This window comes from Lotus japonicus, chromosome 2 (genome assembly GCF_012489685.1).
Source record: "Lotus japonicus ecotype B-129 chromosome 2, LjGifu_v1.2".
In the NCBI taxonomy this organism is placed as follows: Eukaryota; Viridiplantae; Streptophyta; class Magnoliopsida; order Fabales; family Fabaceae; genus Lotus; species Lotus japonicus.
The window spans coordinates 62,669,533-62,687,584 of NC_080042.1; the positions used below are offsets into that span (position 1 = coordinate 62,669,533).

Consider the following 18,052-nt stretch of genomic DNA (forward strand, 5'->3'; position numbering starts at 1 on the left):
GGTACCAAAGACATTTGCACGGGTCTCACTTGAGTCATATGTGTTAGGGAGTTGTTGATGTTAATTAATGATAATTGTGATATTTTTTGAGATTTGATGTTGTGGTAATTGGAGACAATAATATTTGCTTACTTGATGCTATGAATTATTGAGTATTGTCATAACTGTGAGATTGATTGATTATATTAAATTACATAATTTATTATTTGTTAGTGGAGTGTGAAGAATTTATGTGGAACATAGATAAGCTTTATTATGCTTATCCATATGATATGAGTTCTCACCCTTCTGTTGGAATGATGTTCTATGCGACATCACTCAGGTACTGAGGATAGTGGAGCTTCTCGCGAGTAGTTGGAGGAGCTAGTCTTTTAGATATGCTTTTAGTGATGGGAGTCATGCTCTACTATGTAACACCGAGGAAACACTTAGTTTTGTACCTTGATGTTAAGAGTTATTTTGTGAAGTCGCTTTATTTATTCTTGGATTATGTTTAATTTTGGAGTTGAAAATAAATCTGCTGTGCTATGCATATAATGTTGAGACATCAAAGTTGAAAAATTATTTATATACACCATCCAGTCACTATTATAAGCAAAAGTTAGCTTTTTAAATTCATTCAATAAATGATGCATATGACCATTTTAATGACCACATACATCATTTATTGAATGAATCTAAAAAATTAACTTTTGCTTATAATAGTGACCAGAGGGTGTATTTATTATGAGCATGACAAGTGTTTTGATTTATGGTTTTGGAGAATAAGTGTAACACCCTCTGTGTTATGCATTTTACTCTGATTTAAGCTATATTATTTACGTGGGGTTTAGAGGGTGTTACACCCTCCACCACCGAACTCTTGTGCCAACAGCTCCTTCCCGATGAACTTATTGCAGAAGTCCTGTCATGGCTTATGGTGAAAACCCTTAGAGGACTTAGACGCGTAAGATCTGAAACTCCCGTATCACATCTGACGCTAGCTTCATCAAATTGCACCGTCAGAGATCAGCTGCACAAAACCCCCAATTGTTGTTCCAACGGGGTCACATTAATTGCTGCAATTGCAATCTCACATCGTTCATCATAAGTCATTTAGTTGAGAACCCGCACTACCCAATGACCCTCGCCACCACTTTGGGGACCATGGGTTCATGTGCAAATTGTTGATTGGTTCTTGCAATGGCTTGATCTGCATACACTTCCATTCTTTTGATATTTGGATCAGAGAGAATTGGCTCTGTTTCTGGAATCTGGTGACCAGGTTTGTATCTTAAAAGTTGGGGTACTTTTGTGCTAAGCACCACTTTTCCAAGTTTACATTTGGTTATGATAATACAAACGACATTTACAAGGTGGTGTTTTTTTTATTTTGGGAATGGTAAATTAAAAACTAGCAAGGACTCACAGGGAGTTTCAGTGAAAGTTTTCACCTTGGGTGATAATCTTTGGAGGGACATTTAAAGTTTACCCGTGGGTGTGGTTACTCTTCACGATAATTTAAAGAAACCAAATGATGAAGTGAATTTGAGTAGCACTCTTAACTGTATGGCACTTCATCATAATCCTACTCTTTTTTATGATCCAAAGGTTATTACTGTTGAGAAAATCTTAATACTTTCACTTGATCTAGGTACAGAGACATACACCCAGTTTTCATTGCCTACGAGTTTTGATGAGGTTCCTTGTGTGAAGCCGAGTGTTCAGATTTTGATGGATTGTTTGTGCTTTTGTCATGTTTGGAAAAAAAAAACCATTTTGTTATTTGGCAGATGAAAGAGTTGAGGGTTGAAAACTCTTGGACTCAGTTGTTAAAGATCAATTACCAGGATCTCCAAATTCAACTCTCTCGCAATATTCAATATCAATTGTTTCCATTGTTACTTTACAATGGTCATACACTGATATTGGTAGATTCTCATGATGATCAAACAATACCTGGGAAGCACGGATACTGCGTGTAATCGGCGTATCGACACGCCCCGGATACGGGAACGCGTGCGATACGCCGCAAAAACGTGTCGGATACGGTGGGGAAGCTCCGGATACGGCGGCAAGAACGAATACGGCGCGCACGGCGTATCATGTAAGACCCTACTTTGATGAATAAAATTATTTATTTTAGAATAAATGATAGAATGTGTCTTGCTTGTGAATTGTGAATTTTCCTTGATGCATTGGAGTGTATAGTATTATTAATATTGAAGTGATAATACTCGGGGCTTAGGAAATAATTATGTGTAAGGTCAAGGACTCCAAGATAAGTAATTTTGGGTTGCTTGAGGGCCAAGAATGAGGGCCATACTCGAGTATGTGAAGAGGAGAGGAAAGAAGATTTGTTTTTTACTAGAATTGCATGAATCAAGGGGAAATTTGGGAGTTATGTCTCTTAGTTAAGTGCTGATCAGTTTTGGGACAAGGGAGTTATAGGCAAATGATGAGCCATAAATGTCTGGTCTCCTTTCAAATTGGTGAAAAGTTTTGAAGGCCCTTGCTTGGCATAGTGTGGCCGCGGGTATAGGGGTAAAAGTGGGAGAGTTTTCAACATTTTGAGAGACAAAAGGAGCTGAGTGAGAAACCCAAACACATACCCTCATTTTCCACACACATTCAGAAAAAAAAAGAAAAAAAAAAGAAAGAAAGAGCAAGAGAGTGAGAGAGGGCGGCGGCTAGAGGAGAGAAAGAAGAAGAAGAAGAAGGAGTGAAAGCAAGAGAGGTCAAGAGAGAAAGGAGAAGATCAAGTCAAGGCTGAAGGTGCAGCAAGGAGAGGCCTTCTCCATTCATCTATTCCATCACCATTCTTTCATCTTTTCAAACCCAACAACTAAGGTAAGGGGTGGATCTAGTGGGTAGAGTCTAGGATTCTTTATGTTGGAGGTTTTCTTGACTAGCATGTCCTTGATCTGAATCTGGTTAGTTTGATGATGTATGAGGGTTGAGGGTAGAGAACATGCTTAGGGTATTCGATATGTGCAGCCATGAGATTGATCAAAGCTTGATGCCATGCTTATGTGTCCTAGTTGCAAAACTTGTCCAATTTGCTATGTTCTTGACTAGAATGAATTCTGGGTTGATTGGTATGCTTAGGGACAGAACATGTTGATGGTTTGTATGATGATTTGATACTGTACTATGGCCTAGAGAATGGCCAAAATGATTTTCACGAAAAAGGATCAAAACCCTAGAGCAATGGTGCTATCGGCCATGCCCAAATGTTGGGTTTTGATGGATTTTTCTTTAACTTTTTGATGTACTGTTGGTTGCTGATTGCTACAGGAAATTTTACTATATTTGTGAAGCTTGGGTGATGCCATGATCAGTAGGTTAATGTTTGGCAAATGACCCTAGGTCTTGTGTATGGAAACCATGATTTTATGCTAAATTTGCCTAGATTTTCACATGATTTTAACATGCAATTTGTAACATGATCAGTTCTGGAATTTTGTGAGAAATTGCTTATTGTTGGTTGGCTGGACATTGGCTTGTGAACTTGATATGGAGGGAAGAAAGTGTTTTTGAAAACCCTGGAGCCCTTTAGGGTTCGGCCAAGCCATTTCTGTGGTTCTCGGCAAGTTTTCTTACTTCCATATCAAGCACAAGTTTATGTGTTGGCTTGGTTTATGAAGTTTCCATAACTAAGGTATTGCTATACATGAGAACATGACTAAGTGCTTAGTATAGCTTATATATGCTTAACTTGGTTACTGCCAAAAGGTCGTTCATCTAGTTGTAATTCCTTTTGGTGCTGTGGTTATTATTGTGATTAAGTTGTATAATAAGTCTTGTGAAAATGTTAAGACTCTAGGTTGACTATTAGAGCCCAAACAAAGAGAATTGAGACTTAATTGCTTGCAAGTAAAATGTGATGTAATTGGAACATAGGTCTAGTGAGGACTATGGACCATGAGAACGATGGTACCGTTAGAGACAAACGATTACTTGCACGCGAGGGTGTTTTGTGGGTTGTACGGTGTGTCCCCACGTGATTGGTTGACTGCGGTCACCTTGTGAATTTGTGGGTTGTACGGTGTGTCCCCACGTGATTGAGGGTTGTACGGTGTGTCCCCTCCGAGATTTGTTCATCTGCGGATGATCGTGAATATGGTCATTGGTGTTGAGGTGGTTGTGTGAATGGTGAGGTCACTAGCCTAACTGAACTTAGGTGACTGACTGAGATATAACCTAAAGATTATGCTTATTATACCTTGTTATTTATGAGAGTTACATGATTATGTGAATATTTATATGAGAACATGAGATCTGACCCTGTTATTTGTTTATGTGTTATTCTGGGGGGGGGGCATATGGTGAAGGTCAATAGTGCAGTGGTCTCGTGGACCATAGATTTACATGACCAGCACAAGGACAATGCCTGGCAGACCGACTCTGCCAAGGTACGTCGCCTTTATGTCGGCAGCGCTACGATCACGGGACGTGACCGGCACGGGAACGTCGTCGAGACACAGATCATGGAATGGGGCAAGGTCAAGATGCCCTTCGCACCATGTCGCTTCTTGCATCCAGGAGATGAGAGTTCTTGCTTGAACTCTCCACAGTGGGTTGCAGGAGATGAGGGTTCTTCACGGGCGTTCGGGGCACCAGATTGGTGGGCACGCATTGGCGACTTTCCAGCTCCGCCTCTAGAGTCCCTTCCAGTTCCTACTGAGCCTATGGAGGACTTTGCTCCACGGTACGTTACAGTAGCTGGTGCACCTGGGGATGTCGAGACGGAGGGAAATGGAGATGCACCAGAGGTCAGGGCTCCTGAGAAGAAGCGCCAGAGACAATGCGGTTGGCTCGACGAGTGACTGATGTTGCCTTGCTGGGGGTTGAGTGTTTCGTAGTGCTGAGCTATCTTTTATCAGTCTTTATTTTCAGGGATTTCTTTTGATGTAGGGCTTTAGCCCAAGGGTTCATTTATGTACTTGAATTATGGTTTCTTTTAATTACGAGTTATTTTATTCAGGAATGCATTTCTTATTTATTCCGCAAATTTATTTCGTAAAGTTTCAAGAGTTTCGCAATTAATGAACCTTTGTCATTAATCAAAGAATAATAATTGAATCGACGAAAATTCTTTACGAAAATAGGATTAATTGGTTACTGTGTGACACTTGAGAAATCGGGGCGTTACATATCAGACACGGCGGGGAGCGGCGGATACGCGTCTCGTCAGTGGCGGAGCAGGGGAAAGAGAAAGAAGAAAGTGGGAGAGGGAGAAAACCTGGTAGTTGACGGCTGGAGGATGATGAACAGTAGCAGAGGCAGAAGGTAAAAGAAAGGATACTAGGGTTTGGTATTTGGGCTTTCCTAAAAAAAGAGTTGGGCTAAAGTGGGCTGGTGTTTCTTTTAAAACATTTTCAAATTGGGTAAACAAAAAAACAATGACTGGGTAAATATTTTAAACTTGTTTAGTTTTTGAAAAAAAAAAACTATAATATTTAGTTAATATATATATTTTAAAAAGTGTGGCCATATGTAATCATATTCTATGTTACAATATTTTTTTAAAAAAGACACTTATTCTATTAGAAAAAAAATGTATCCCCATATCCTACTTTTGATAATATATTATATGACATGCTCTCTTTATTTTATGAGTTTTTTTTATATATATATATGCCGTATCCCCGTATCCTACTTTTTTGATTTTAGCCGTATCGTCGTATCCGTGTCCGTATCGTATCCGTGTCCGTGCTTCATAGAACAATACTCTTTAATATGAGAGACAATAGAGCAGAGAAAACTAGGATTACAAATAAAATATGTTGGTCCTCTACCTGGAAGTACGTTGAAACCTTGGCTTCTCCTTAATCAAAGTAAGTTCTTCAACACATATCACTCGTAGGAAAACTTGGAAAACGTGTGGTGACAAGCAGTGAAGTAGAGACAAGCAGTCCAATGCTATAAAATGCAGTTGCAAACACCACACCACCATTAATCTCTAGTTTTTGAAATTTTCTACAGAGGATATGTGAGCAGGGTCATGGAGAAGGTAGAGAGGGAGACATCTCAAAGAGAAAATACTCTGCCATGCCACACTGACTCCCTCAACTTGAAAGAAGCTGAAAAAGTTCTCAAGAATCAAGACTAGGAACCACACCACTATGGATGGCTGCTATCTATGTTATGAAAAAACTCATCTTTTCTTCAGATTTTGGTTTCGTATCTATAAATTTCCCAGCTGAATCCCCAACAACAGTTGATCTTACCAATTAGCATGATCTGTGCGGAACAAGCAGGGTTCAGCAAAGTTAGATAGAACCGTTCAATGCTCTGAAATCCAGCCAGCACCTAGCTTGCAATTTCAATTTCAGTTCTTATGAAAACAGAATGTATATACCAATCTCTGCAATATTATCCCACTCAATTAGTCGAGCTGACTAGTCATCTTCGTGGCAATAATGGTTGGTGTTGCCCGAGCACATTACTTTGGCCCTGTTTGGAAGAACTTATTTGAGTTTATCTCATAGCATAAGCTCTTATGCAAGTGTTTGGGAGAGCTTATGCAAACAGCTTATGGCCTACCATATGCTGTTTTGAGCTTATTTTCATAAGCTATTCATGATAGCTTATGAAAAAGAGCTTATGCTTATATATAGCTTATTTTCAATTTATTTCAATAAATTAATTAAAATAGCTTATAAATAAGTGCTTATGCCATCAGCGCTTATGACCATAAGTGCTTAATAAAGTTGTTTTCCCAAACGGGGTCTTTATCTATTTAACATCTTTTTCTTCCATGTCGAGTTAAACAATAACAAACTATTTCTACCCATAACATAATATTTAATTGAATTCAATTTTTTTTATCCTCAATCAAATATTAAGCATGTAGGGTTATATATATAATTAATATTATTGTTATGTTCTAATGATTTGGAGTTGTCAAGCACAACACACATAACATTATTGTCGTGTTTCATCATCAAGCTCATGGTCGGTCGAGCTTTAAGCCCACGATCGATCTAGTTAGCTTATTGGACCATGTATGTCATGGGCTCCAATAAACACTCAATCAACTTGGTCCGAATAAGTTTGATCAAACTTGATCTTGTAACCTCATTTTTATGAATTGTGCACTAGACAAAAAACTGCTCTGCTAGGGTTTCTTTACAATCTGCAGCTTTTCCCCCTTGGGGGCTCCTCCCCCTTGGGGGATTGTCTTCCTCCTTTATGGAGGTTCTTTACCTACTGTTGTTAGGTTTTCTTCACACATTAGTTGGGTTTCTCTCACATTAGGTGAGTTTTGTACCACTTTAGGTGGTTTATTTACCCAAATAAGTTGGTTTTTTTTCTTGTTTTAGTTCTGGTTCCGTTCCTCTTCCTTGGCCTCTACCTCGGCCCTCCTCCACCCTCCGCCCATACCTCCATCTCGGCCACTTCCGGCGCTTCTATCTGCAATCGCGAGCTTGGCTTCAGATCATGTTTTGAACTTCTAGATCCAGAAAAAGTGATGACTTCGGTGAAGATCCATCTGTTCACTGTGATGTGCCTCTACAACCCAAGTCTCAACTTCTCCTGCTCCTCTTTGTGACGGCGGTACAGGTTGGTTGGGTCACCATCTATGGCGTTTCCTCCAAAGTCTCAGCTTTCTCCCCTGCTTCTGCCATGGTGCTTTTGCACCTTTGTTGTTGAAAACCTTGAAGCAGATTTGTGATTCTGTAGACGGCTGAGCCGCCAAGGTTAAGAAGAAGCGATTCTTAATTTGCAAGATCTTTTTTCGCCTTTGTATGCAGCTGACCAGGTCCTTGAAGCTTTGTTTTGGAGCCGTCGTCGTTCCCCTCGCTACCGTTCTGCCGCCTAGTTCCTGAGGTTGGCTAGGGTTTGGAGAACCCAAAGGTTTAGGTTTGGCTGATCCATGTCCTGTTGGGCTTGTGTTTTGGGCCTCTTTTCTTTGGTGTGTCTTGCAAGTAGTTTTGCTGAAATCTCACTTAGTTCTAACGTTGTTTAGATGTCCTAAGTAGTCATGGACTTAAATGTTATTGAACTATCTTGTAAGTTGTTTTGGGCTAAGGCCCAATTTCTATCATTCGATGTAGAACATCTGTTGTAAATGCCTTCAGACAACTCTTTTTTGAATGAATTACGAACCTTTGATAAAAAAAAACCTCATTTTTATGAAGATGTAGCTTCACTACTATTAGACATGTTGGTTATTTTACACTTTTATATTCACACATGAATTGTAATGTACAATATTTTACACTTTCATTTAAAGAAAAAAACAAAATAAAAATTGACTGGGTAAAGGCACAATGTATGAACTTCCAAGGTAGTAGTCACTACAAAGTACAAACGTTGACAACACAGAACACAGTGACTGTGGTGTGAGTTTTGAGAAGAGAAGAAGAAAGAAAATGGGGAGGGTGATTGAGAGACCCAAATCTGAGTACGAATCTCTCAGAAATGCTCGCATGTTAGAGAACCAGGTGAGTTCTCTTTTCTGCATTTGATGAATCAATGAATCAATTGCACTATTGTGATGCTTGTTTGGTTGATGATAGGCTCGGTTGGAATCTCTGGGAATTTTGAATAAAGTTTCACAGCTTCGACAACAAGCCTCTGCTGCTCAAACCAAGAAACCTCCTCGCCCCTATCGCAAAAGGGTCTACGGTCTCACCCCTTTGCGCCGCTCCCAGCGAATCAACGCCACAACTACTGCCGCCACCAGCCCAGCTGCTGCTAAAGCCGTTTTACAGCGACGCTCTCAGCGTTTGACGAGGAGTTCAATCCCCACTTCGCTCCCTAAACAAGGTTTTCACCTTTTTTTTTTTGCATCCCATCTGTTTGATATAATGTGGCAGAGAAAATGGTTATTTGGTTAGTTGGTTTTATTCAATGAAACTTGTGTAGTGTATTGTAATACTAGTTTTCTAATGCTTTAAAGTATTTTTTTTTAATCAAAGATACAAAGTTTTCATTGTGTTTGTCCATTTTTTTCGTCTCTTTAGTCTTTTGAATAGAAGAATTAGGTGACTATTTCAAGTAATTTGCATCATATCATTGTTCCAAACTGATTACTTCTATTGTAAACAAAATAGATTATCATTTGGTGCCTTCGAAAACTATTCAAATATTCCAAGTAAAGTACTATAGTACCAATATCCTTATTATTACGAGTAAATGACATATTTTAATCCACCAAACCTATGTAAGATATGGTACTTCTCCTCATAAGAATTAAAGCCATCAGCATTCCCCATTTTAAAAGACTAATTTGAAGTTATTCTGTGTCTTTGCAAGGACTGAGATGGTGTATTTTTTAAAAGAAGGAGCATGATGTACATATTCTTGGAAGCTCAAAATGGCTATTTACTCTTTGTTTTAAGTACTGCTTGTTTTTTGTGACTTTGCTGAGAATTGAGTTGGTTTACTGTATCTGGTGTCAGAGACGGTAACTTTACGTGAAGGGGGAGAAGAGGAGAAGCGGCCTGCCAATGCACCTCTCGTTGAACTGAAGAATGTAGAGCTTTACATTTTAGCAGAGAATTCTGCTCGGCGCTGCCATAGCAAGGGCAGAGGTAGTGTCTACAATGGTGTTCTGGGGATATGCTGCCATTTCTGCAGGTCCATTCTCTAGCACTGACTTTCAATAATATCCAGAAAATTTGGTTTTTGATCGAGCTCAATGGTATAGGGTGATCCATATAGCTGATTTCACTGAGTGGGACAAGGCTTTTGTTGTTGTTGTGTGCTATAGGTGTCCTCCATGAGAGGATATCCTATCCAAACCAAGAACACATCATGATGGGGCTAGCTTTTCAAGCGAGGATTTTTTCTATTCAAAAGACTCAAACTTGAGATCTTGCTTAAATGGAATTTTTGAGTTTGCTATTGGTGTAGTAGAAGGTTCACAGTTTGTTTTGCTGTGCTTTATAGAAGCTTTATAATTTAGTTCCAAAATGATGTTTTTTTTTTTTAATCTAAAATGATGTTACTATGTATGGTCCTTTTTCTAAAATTTGGCATGCTTCTAATCTGGTCAATAGACATTTCCTAGTAGGCAAAATATTTAATGTAGAGATATATCATATGTGTATATAGATAAGTGAAGATGACTTTGCAATGCGAAATGCAAATGCAGGCAAAAGAAATTGTGTGGTGAAGAAGACTGCAAAAGATGTGGCAAATGTGATGTGGATGAGCCCTGCCTAGGTCAGATTTTGAATAGTGACTTAATTTGTGTTCCTTCTGCACTGGTTCCTCAATGTTCTAACCGTTTCACAACATATTTTTAACAGGAAAGACTGATTGTTCGGTCTGTCACTCCAGCACTGGTGTTTTCTGCAGAGCCTGTCTCAAGGTTCGGTATGGTGAAGGTAGGAACAACAAATGGTTATGAAAATATAAGGAAGCTAAGCAATGTAAAAAAATTAAAATTGCATTAAAATTATTTGATTTTCCTTGGTTGTTCCACCAGCTTATCTGTACCTTGAGGTCATATTTGTTGTAGAACAACAGCTTATTATTCATTCCATTTTAAAACAGCTAAGTTAAACTATATTATAGTCTAGAAAATTTGTTTCTACAAAAAATTATAAGTTGTGGATTGAACTCAATTGCTGAAAATATTGATAGTTTGAAACTGTTTGCCATGGTTGTGTTTTAGAAATAGAGGAGGTAAGAGAGAACAAGGGATGGATGTGCCCACATTGCATTGAAGAGAAAGGAATAAACCCCTACTGGATATGCAACAGGTAGAGCCATTAAATCACAGCGCTTAGTTAAGTTTTGGGGTGTAACATTGCAGGCATAATTGTGCGCAGAATTCCTTAAAAGAGAATTTATTATGATCTGATTCAAGATGTTGTCTCTTTTTTACCTTAATTCATGTGCAGTTCAGTATGTCTGAGGAAACGGAAGATGCCTCCAACTGGGCTAGCAATATACCAAGGTTGGTTTTTCTGTTGTCTTTTCATATGTACCAATGTTGTGATTGCTATGTCATTGCTTATATCTCTGCATTAGCATGTTTGGAAATTCTTGTGCAATTGTTTCTAAAGCAAAAATCAATTCTAAGAGAAGCTTATGTGATTAGCTTCATGGTGCCATAATTGATTCTGAGAAATGAGAAACTGATCCAAACATGCTAATCTTGTACATTTTTCTAACTTTTCATTTATTGACCGTAATAAAGCTAGGGAAATGGGATACAAATCAGTGGCACATCTACTAATGGAAGAGCTTAAACGTGGACAGAGGTGCAAAAGATAAGGATTCATTCCATATATCATATATGATCAAAGATGTAATCAGCAGTTACTTTCTAACTAGGTAGAATTTACCCCATTAATATTCAAGACCGAATTTAGATTTCTAGTGACACTCATTTGCATTTATATGAAGAACTCACTTTGGCTATTTGTGTTGGATACTTGGATCTATATCACGTTGGCTATTTGTATGTAATGAGTGTTGGGTATTTGGATCTATATCATAATGTCAAGCCTTTTATGGGCAATTTGTCACCTCAATAACAAGAGTCTCTAGAATGTGACACATTTATTGTAGGGAAAATTTGAAGAAATTGGTGATAATTAAAATGAAATTAAGAGACGTGTGTACGTGGAACTACACTATCTCTCAGAATTTAAGAGGCTCTTCCAGAAATAATGTTGTGTATCTGAATCGCAAAAATCTTAGTTTAGCCATTTTTGTTGACAGTTTAGCCATCTTCAGAAAATTTAAATAGTACTGCTGCCCTCCCCATTCACACTGAATGTTCATAGTTTCTGAAGACTACAGCCATTAGGAAAATAATTGATCCACACTTATTCCACTCACACCTAATTGAGAGAGATACGAATAAAAGAGAAGAGATATGATGATTGATGAATAATGTGATAAGAAAATAAGTGAAGAAAAAGTAAGTGAAAATTAAATGGAAGAAAAGCTAAACTAAAAATATAGAAGTTCAAGCCATTTTAGCGGTTGCAAACCATTTTCTTTTCCCTCTTATGTATTATGTATTTACATAATGTATATACATAATACATATACATTACGATTGTAAAGTTTTATACTTTTTATATACTCTACAACCAAGTCTCCTTGTGATTGCTAGTTAATTACTCAAGCTGTTGAAGAGTTCATCACTCGGCTTCAAAAGTCAATACGGCCATGTATTTTGTATTTGCAAGGAAATCACCAAGAAAAACTCAAGCCACAAAGCAAACCATAACCACAAACCTATCATTGCGGTCACCTTTATAAATTCACACAAACACACATGTTTGTTTGCACCACATTCCCTCCAAACTAATCATATCACACACTAAAAAACTCATCCCATCCCCACCATGGGTTCCCGGTGCTTCTGCTGCGCCTACTGGACAATCTACATGCTCGTTTTCATAGTCATGCTTGTTACCATGATTTTCTGGATAATCATCTCCCCCTCAAGTGTCAAGTTCCACATAACCGACGCCTCCCTCACACGCTTCAACCTCACAAGCAACCACACCTTGTACTACAACTTCAAGGTCAACATCACAGTTAGAAACCCCAATGACAACATCATAGTGCACTATAGGAGGATCACTGCAATTGCTTGGTACAAAGATAATGCCTCTGCTTTTTTCAGTTTGGCGCCCTTCGACCAAGGCCACAAGAACACCACGTTCCTTGGGCTTGTGGTGTTTGAAGGGCAGGGTGTGATGAAGCTCAAATCTAAGCAACTTGGCGAGTACGCGGACGAGACGCGTTTGGGGATTTATAATGACTTGGCTGTGGATTTGGATCTTCGAATTAAAGCTAAGTATGGAAGGTTCAAGAGTAGTCGTTTTAATCCACCCGTAGTACAATGTCGTCGCTTGAGAGTCCCTTTGATTACTTCCAATGGTGAACCATCACCTTCTTTCAATGACACAATATGTAGCACTGGTTATTTCTTTGCAGATCGCGATGATACAAGAGGCTGAGCAGGGTTTTACCGATAAATGTATGATGTAATTGATGTTAATTAACTCCAAAACCTGCAGCCGTAATGCGGATAGGGGAGTTGTATGCAGTTTTTCTATTAATTACCTCAATCTTGAAGTTTTACACTTGTAACCATATAACAAATTAGCTGTTTTCAAATAAAGTACAAGTAATTGGGGCCACCTTGACGTTTCATAGATGATTTTGGAAGGTTTAAAAACTCTCATTTACCTCTAGTTTTAAAATGCAAGTGAAGAGGAACCGTCACATGTTATAGTGATTTTCCTTTCAATGGTTTCTTACATTCACAATGTAATGCAACGTAAAGATCCACCCTAATGAAATAGGTGCGTCCAGGTACAAAGAGGATATACAATTTTTATATTCTTTACTTTGTCACTTTTACTCAGTGACGGATCCAAGAATTTTTTGTTGTGAGGGCAAAACACACATGTAAATTTAGAATGTTAAAAATATAATAATAATACTTTAAAAATTTAATTTCATATCATAATTATTTTCTACAAACTTTTATATTTTGAAGTATAATTCTCTAGAAGTTATTACTAGGATGATAACATGAAATTCTTGACCTTAAACTACGATTATTATTATTATGAAGTTTTTATGAATCAAATTTCATAAAACATTATTTTCATTGATGAACCCAAAATTTTATCAAGTACTTAAGATTGAGAAGAAAATTATTGCCCTAATATTGATTTTCTTGAGAAACTTTTCTATTGCAAAAATAACATAACCGTAATTAGTTTCATACTCCTAAAAAAATTAATTTCATGGAATAAGGAATAAAATAACTCTTATTCATATACAGCCTTGTGACCAGTAGTTGCCATGTGATTAGGAGGTCATAAGTTCAAGTTGTGGACTCATCCTCTAGCAAATGCAAGGTAAGGCTACTTATAATATACCCTTTTTTTTTCAACAAGCAAGGGTTGAATGCACAACAATGATCATAATTGAGTTTCAACAATTGATCAAATAACTTTTAAAGGAAAAGCAACACTTCATGAAACAAAATGTTATTTCCACACTCAGTGCTATCCACATATTTTAGTCTGAAATAATGTAGTTTAACTAAAATATGAAGATGTTTTTCGAGCTTCTAGCATATTTAACCAGAAGACGATATGCATACTTAGCTTAACCAAAAAAGTTATAACATGCATCAGGAGGAAAATATAGAGTACCTTTCACATCATAGAGACCACTATTTTCAGAAAAATCATGAACCAACCAAGAAGAATTTCTTTTGGTGAATCATCTGTTATGTTCTAGTTCCAGTTCCAGTAGCCCCCTGCACATATATCTCCTTGAATAAAATAACAGCTTTAATCATGGAAATTGGAAATCATTCCAGAGTAAGGAAAATGAAGGAAAGCATAAGAGTAAGGAAAAAAAACATGGGATTGAGAGAATGAATTCTAATACTGAATCAAAGAGTTCAATATATTTTACATGAGCAGTAACTTTTCACCACTATGTAAACATCTAAATATAATCTAACCAATCATATTAGCCTCCACCAGCTCAGTAGGATGAGAGTAATCCATATACCCGAGCAGACTTCACATGCATTGTATACTTCGACTACTTGAAAATTTTATTTACTGAACTAGTAATTTCAAATTTACATCATAGACAAAGAGAGCCTAATATGGTACTTACAGGTGACCTATAATAAATGAAGGACCACAGGACCAATCAACCAAACATGGGCTTGTTTAAGTTAACAATGACTACGGACCAATACCATATATGATAAACTTCATATTTAAGCTCCAAATATATGCAAACAAAAATGGTTCTATTCTTACTAAAAATGTGTTACTGCTACTGGAAGCCTTGTTATATTAATGGATCTCCATATACATCTTTAAGTGTCTTAATGAATGTATTAAATTTAGGCAGGCTGAAAGCATTAATATGCATGGATAAAAGATCCTTGAGAAATTTACCAAGGTAAGGCCGTAAGGCTGCAAAATTGAGAAGGAAGCCAAAGATAGACCTAAAACCTCTACTCCACATGAAAATGAAAAACGCAACAGTTGAACCCCAACCGAGAATGATAAATATATTTAAATAAATATAAAGGAAAATATAATAACATCAGTGCATTTATTTTCAAAGAAATAATAATAATAACTTACAAGCTGGCCTAAGGAAGTGATTTAAGAGCAGAAGTGAAACAAAGCCATAACCTATCCATCTGGGCAAGTAGGAGCGATACTAGCTTAACTATTAAGCATACTTCTTGAGTGGAAGGTACCGTGGACTTCATCTGAAGTATCTATCTAGGCAAATAAGCAACATGTAGTGCACCCTCATTCTCCTCTTTTCTTAAATTGTACAGCATCATCAAGGTTCTTATAAGCATACTAACTATATTGATTAGTTGGTAATTAATAACAGAATGCCAGCTATGACTGATGAGCTAGCATACCAGAATTCTAGCTATCACATGGCTAATTACTAGACTTCTCATAACTATCATATACATATATACTCTGAACCTTCATCTAAATGCTAAATGTGCACCTTCATCTCAACTCTGAACCACCTGTCAATTGAGCAAAATTGAGATGAAAACAAACCTGCATACTCAAATTCATAGAACTGTTCTCACAGTATTCATGTTATGTTATAGGCTACTTCATTCAGGTTTATAGTTTGAAAAAACCTTACTCAGATTGAAAGACTAGAACTCATTCCAATAACAAAGCTGGGGACAGACACACATTTATAATAGGAAGAAAGAGACCTACAATGGAATTCACACTTACTTCACAAATCCCTTGAGGAGCCAGATCCTGAAATTTAGAATCTAAAAAATTCATCAAATTCTCAAATTATTTGATCTAAATTCATGTATAACAGAATTTAACTGCCTCTAAGGGCAGGATCCAGTACATCCGAGTACACATAACACAGTACTCTCACAGACTAACATACTCTAATACTCCCAGCAACTACAATTTGTTTACGTGGCCACCATTGTTACACTAAAGCAACTCTAAACACTGCAACAAAGCTTCTCCTACAAAAAGGATAGTTATGTCAATACTCACAATGAACAAATCAATCATTGCTATTGTTACAATATCAAAATGAACCTAACAAGTAATAACACATGACTTTTAGCTATGGAGAAAGTGAGCCCATTGTGTAGTCCATCATCCTTTTCCGTGTGTATCTATAATTTTTCCAGTAAACCTCTAGCACTCATTTCCCTCCATGAGCTTTACGGATTGTACTTCTAATAAAGAAATAAATATTTTGCTATAGTGACAGAAATGTTCCTATGAGCATATTTTTATTAATCTGATTCAAATATAGATTTATTGGAAATAAATCAAATCTGGCGACAGATTCAAAACAAGTATTTAACTTACCCATTTTTTCGTAATTTGCTGGTAATTGTAAACCTCATCCAAACGCTGGCAAACCAGCTTTGTCCTCCTAACATACTCACATGAGTCTTCAATTTCCTAATTTCTTCCCTTAAGATGACCAAGAAAACCCTAATTTTGATATGTAGGTAAAATCATATTATTGCCCTCTATCATGTAGATGTCATGCTTCATTTTGTTTGGACTCCATATATTCTTGCATTGACATAGGTGATAAGATGGGCTAGACGCAGGCTATATCATTAAAAGTTTAGCATCAGAAACATGAAGGTAAACACTTTTGTCCACTTAAACATATCTAAATTAAGTGTTAAACTTAAATCAATTATCAAAAACCTCCCAACAGGAAAAAAAAATGTCAAAATATGTGAAATGGTAACAAAAAAATCAATTACAAGTAAACACTTTTGTCCACTTAATTTTTGAGGTGTCATTGAAGTACATTATGACTAGCTGTATTGCACTCTTCCCACATAGAAGTCTGTGCTAATCAATGAATTTTGTAACAAGATAACAGCAACAAAAAAACACAGGTTAGTTGAGGGAAAGATCTAAATGCTAAATAGAAGTAAAACTAGTGCAATTTCATCTCAACACTGAATCACCTATCAATTGAGCAAGATTGAGTTGTAAACAAACCAGTATACCAATTATCTTCATAGTACTTCTTTTATATCTTACAATCTACAGATCAACTAAGTAGTATGATGTAAAAAAATAACTTAAGAAATTGTGAATTTACAATCAAATAATATGACTAGGCTACAATGCAATTCACAATTACTTGACAATTAAAATATGAAGTGTAAATTCATCAAGAAAAATTATGTTGGCTAATGCCTTTACCTCTTAGTTTGTTGGCCACAGATGCAATCCAGGCTCTGTCTTTAATACTAAATGAATACTTCAAGGTTGAGGCCAGCAGAATAAATTTCCCATAAGTTTTTGCAAGCCAATACCATTATCGATAGAAGATTATTGTAACACTAGCTGCACCAGAAGACAGCTAGTTCCTTTAGGTACCAGATCCTGAAATTCAGAATCTGAAACGATGTAAAATTTCAAATGATTTTTTTGAAGAAACGATGTAAAATTTCTTTTGATGAATCATTCGTTATGTTCCAGGCCCCTGGCACATAAATCTCCATGAATAAAAATTAGCTGAACACATGAAAATCATTTCGAGAATAAGTTAAACGAAGAAAAGCATAAGAGCAACAAAAAAGTGCACGGGAATGAGGGAAAGAATTGTAATACTGAATTGATCAGAGTTTAATATCAATATTCTCCATGAGCAGAAACCTTTCACTACAATGTATCCATCTAAACAAACACAGCAGGCTGAGCAATGCATATACTCCACCAGAACTCACATGCATTTTACACTTCCATTACTTGACAATTTTATTTTCATCCAGACAAACACAATTCATCTCCACCGAGCAAATACTAATCTATAATTTATAATCATAAGTTTCAATATCATCTTTTCTTTTCTTTTCTGGATCAACCTACCCTATTTTTTTTTTTAACTATAAAAGTTCAGGGCAGGAGAAGGTTGCTTCATTCCTAGGTAAGGACATTCCACAAGCCTCAATGAGAGCCTAATGTGGTACTTTTAGGTGACCAGTAACTTATATTAATAATGATAATCTATACCACATCCAGCAGTTATGGCATTCGTATTGCGCAGCAAA

The 18,052-nt window shown here is 36.9% G+C and overlaps 1 protein-coding gene and 1 pseudogene across 2 annotated transcripts; both read left to right on the top strand.

Moving 5' to 3' along the window:
• The first annotated feature begins 8,246 nt into the window (after positions 1 to 8,246).
• Positions 8,247 to 11,577, top strand: LOC130738755 (uncharacterized). Of its 2 annotated transcripts, none has more exons than XM_057590897.1 (8): positions 8,247 to 8,432; positions 8,508 to 8,757; positions 9,393 to 9,570; positions 10,088 to 10,158; positions 10,245 to 10,322; positions 10,613 to 10,700; positions 10,842 to 10,897; positions 11,141 to 11,577. In XM_057590897.1, the coding sequence occupies exons 1-8, from the start codon at positions 8,361 to 8,363 to the stop codon at positions 11,215 to 11,217; spliced, it is 870 nt and encodes a 289-aa protein (XP_057446880.1). In that variant the 5' UTR covers positions 8,247 to 8,360; the 3' UTR covers positions 11,218 to 11,577. The 2 variants fall into 2 exon arrangements, with proteins under 2 accessions (XP_057446880.1, XP_057446881.1); XM_057590898.1 differs by having other exon boundaries at positions 8,272 to 8,432; positions 10,847 to 10,897.
• Positions 11,578 to 12,223: 646 nt separating this feature from the next.
• LOC130738756 (NDR1/HIN1-like protein 10) lies at positions 12,224 to 13,097 on the top strand (annotated as a pseudogene).
• Positions 13,098 to 18,052: the final 4,955 nt, after the last annotated feature.

What these genes read in the sequence shown, in the direction of transcription:
- LOC130738755 (XM_057590897.1), top strand. Translation starts at nt 8,361, where the DNA reads ATGGGGAGGGTGATTGAGAGACCCAAATCTGAGTACGAATCTCTCAGA. An exon ending in CACTTCGCTCCCTAAACAAG is followed by an intron (nt 8,758 to 9,392) that starts GTTTTCACCTTT and finishes ATCTGGTGTCAG; the next exon opens with AGACGGTAACTTTACGTGAA. An exon ending in CCCTACTGGATATGCAACAG is followed by an intron (nt 10,701 to 10,841) that starts GTAGAGCCATTA and finishes ATTCATGTGCAG; the next exon opens with TTCAGTATGTCTGAGGAAAC.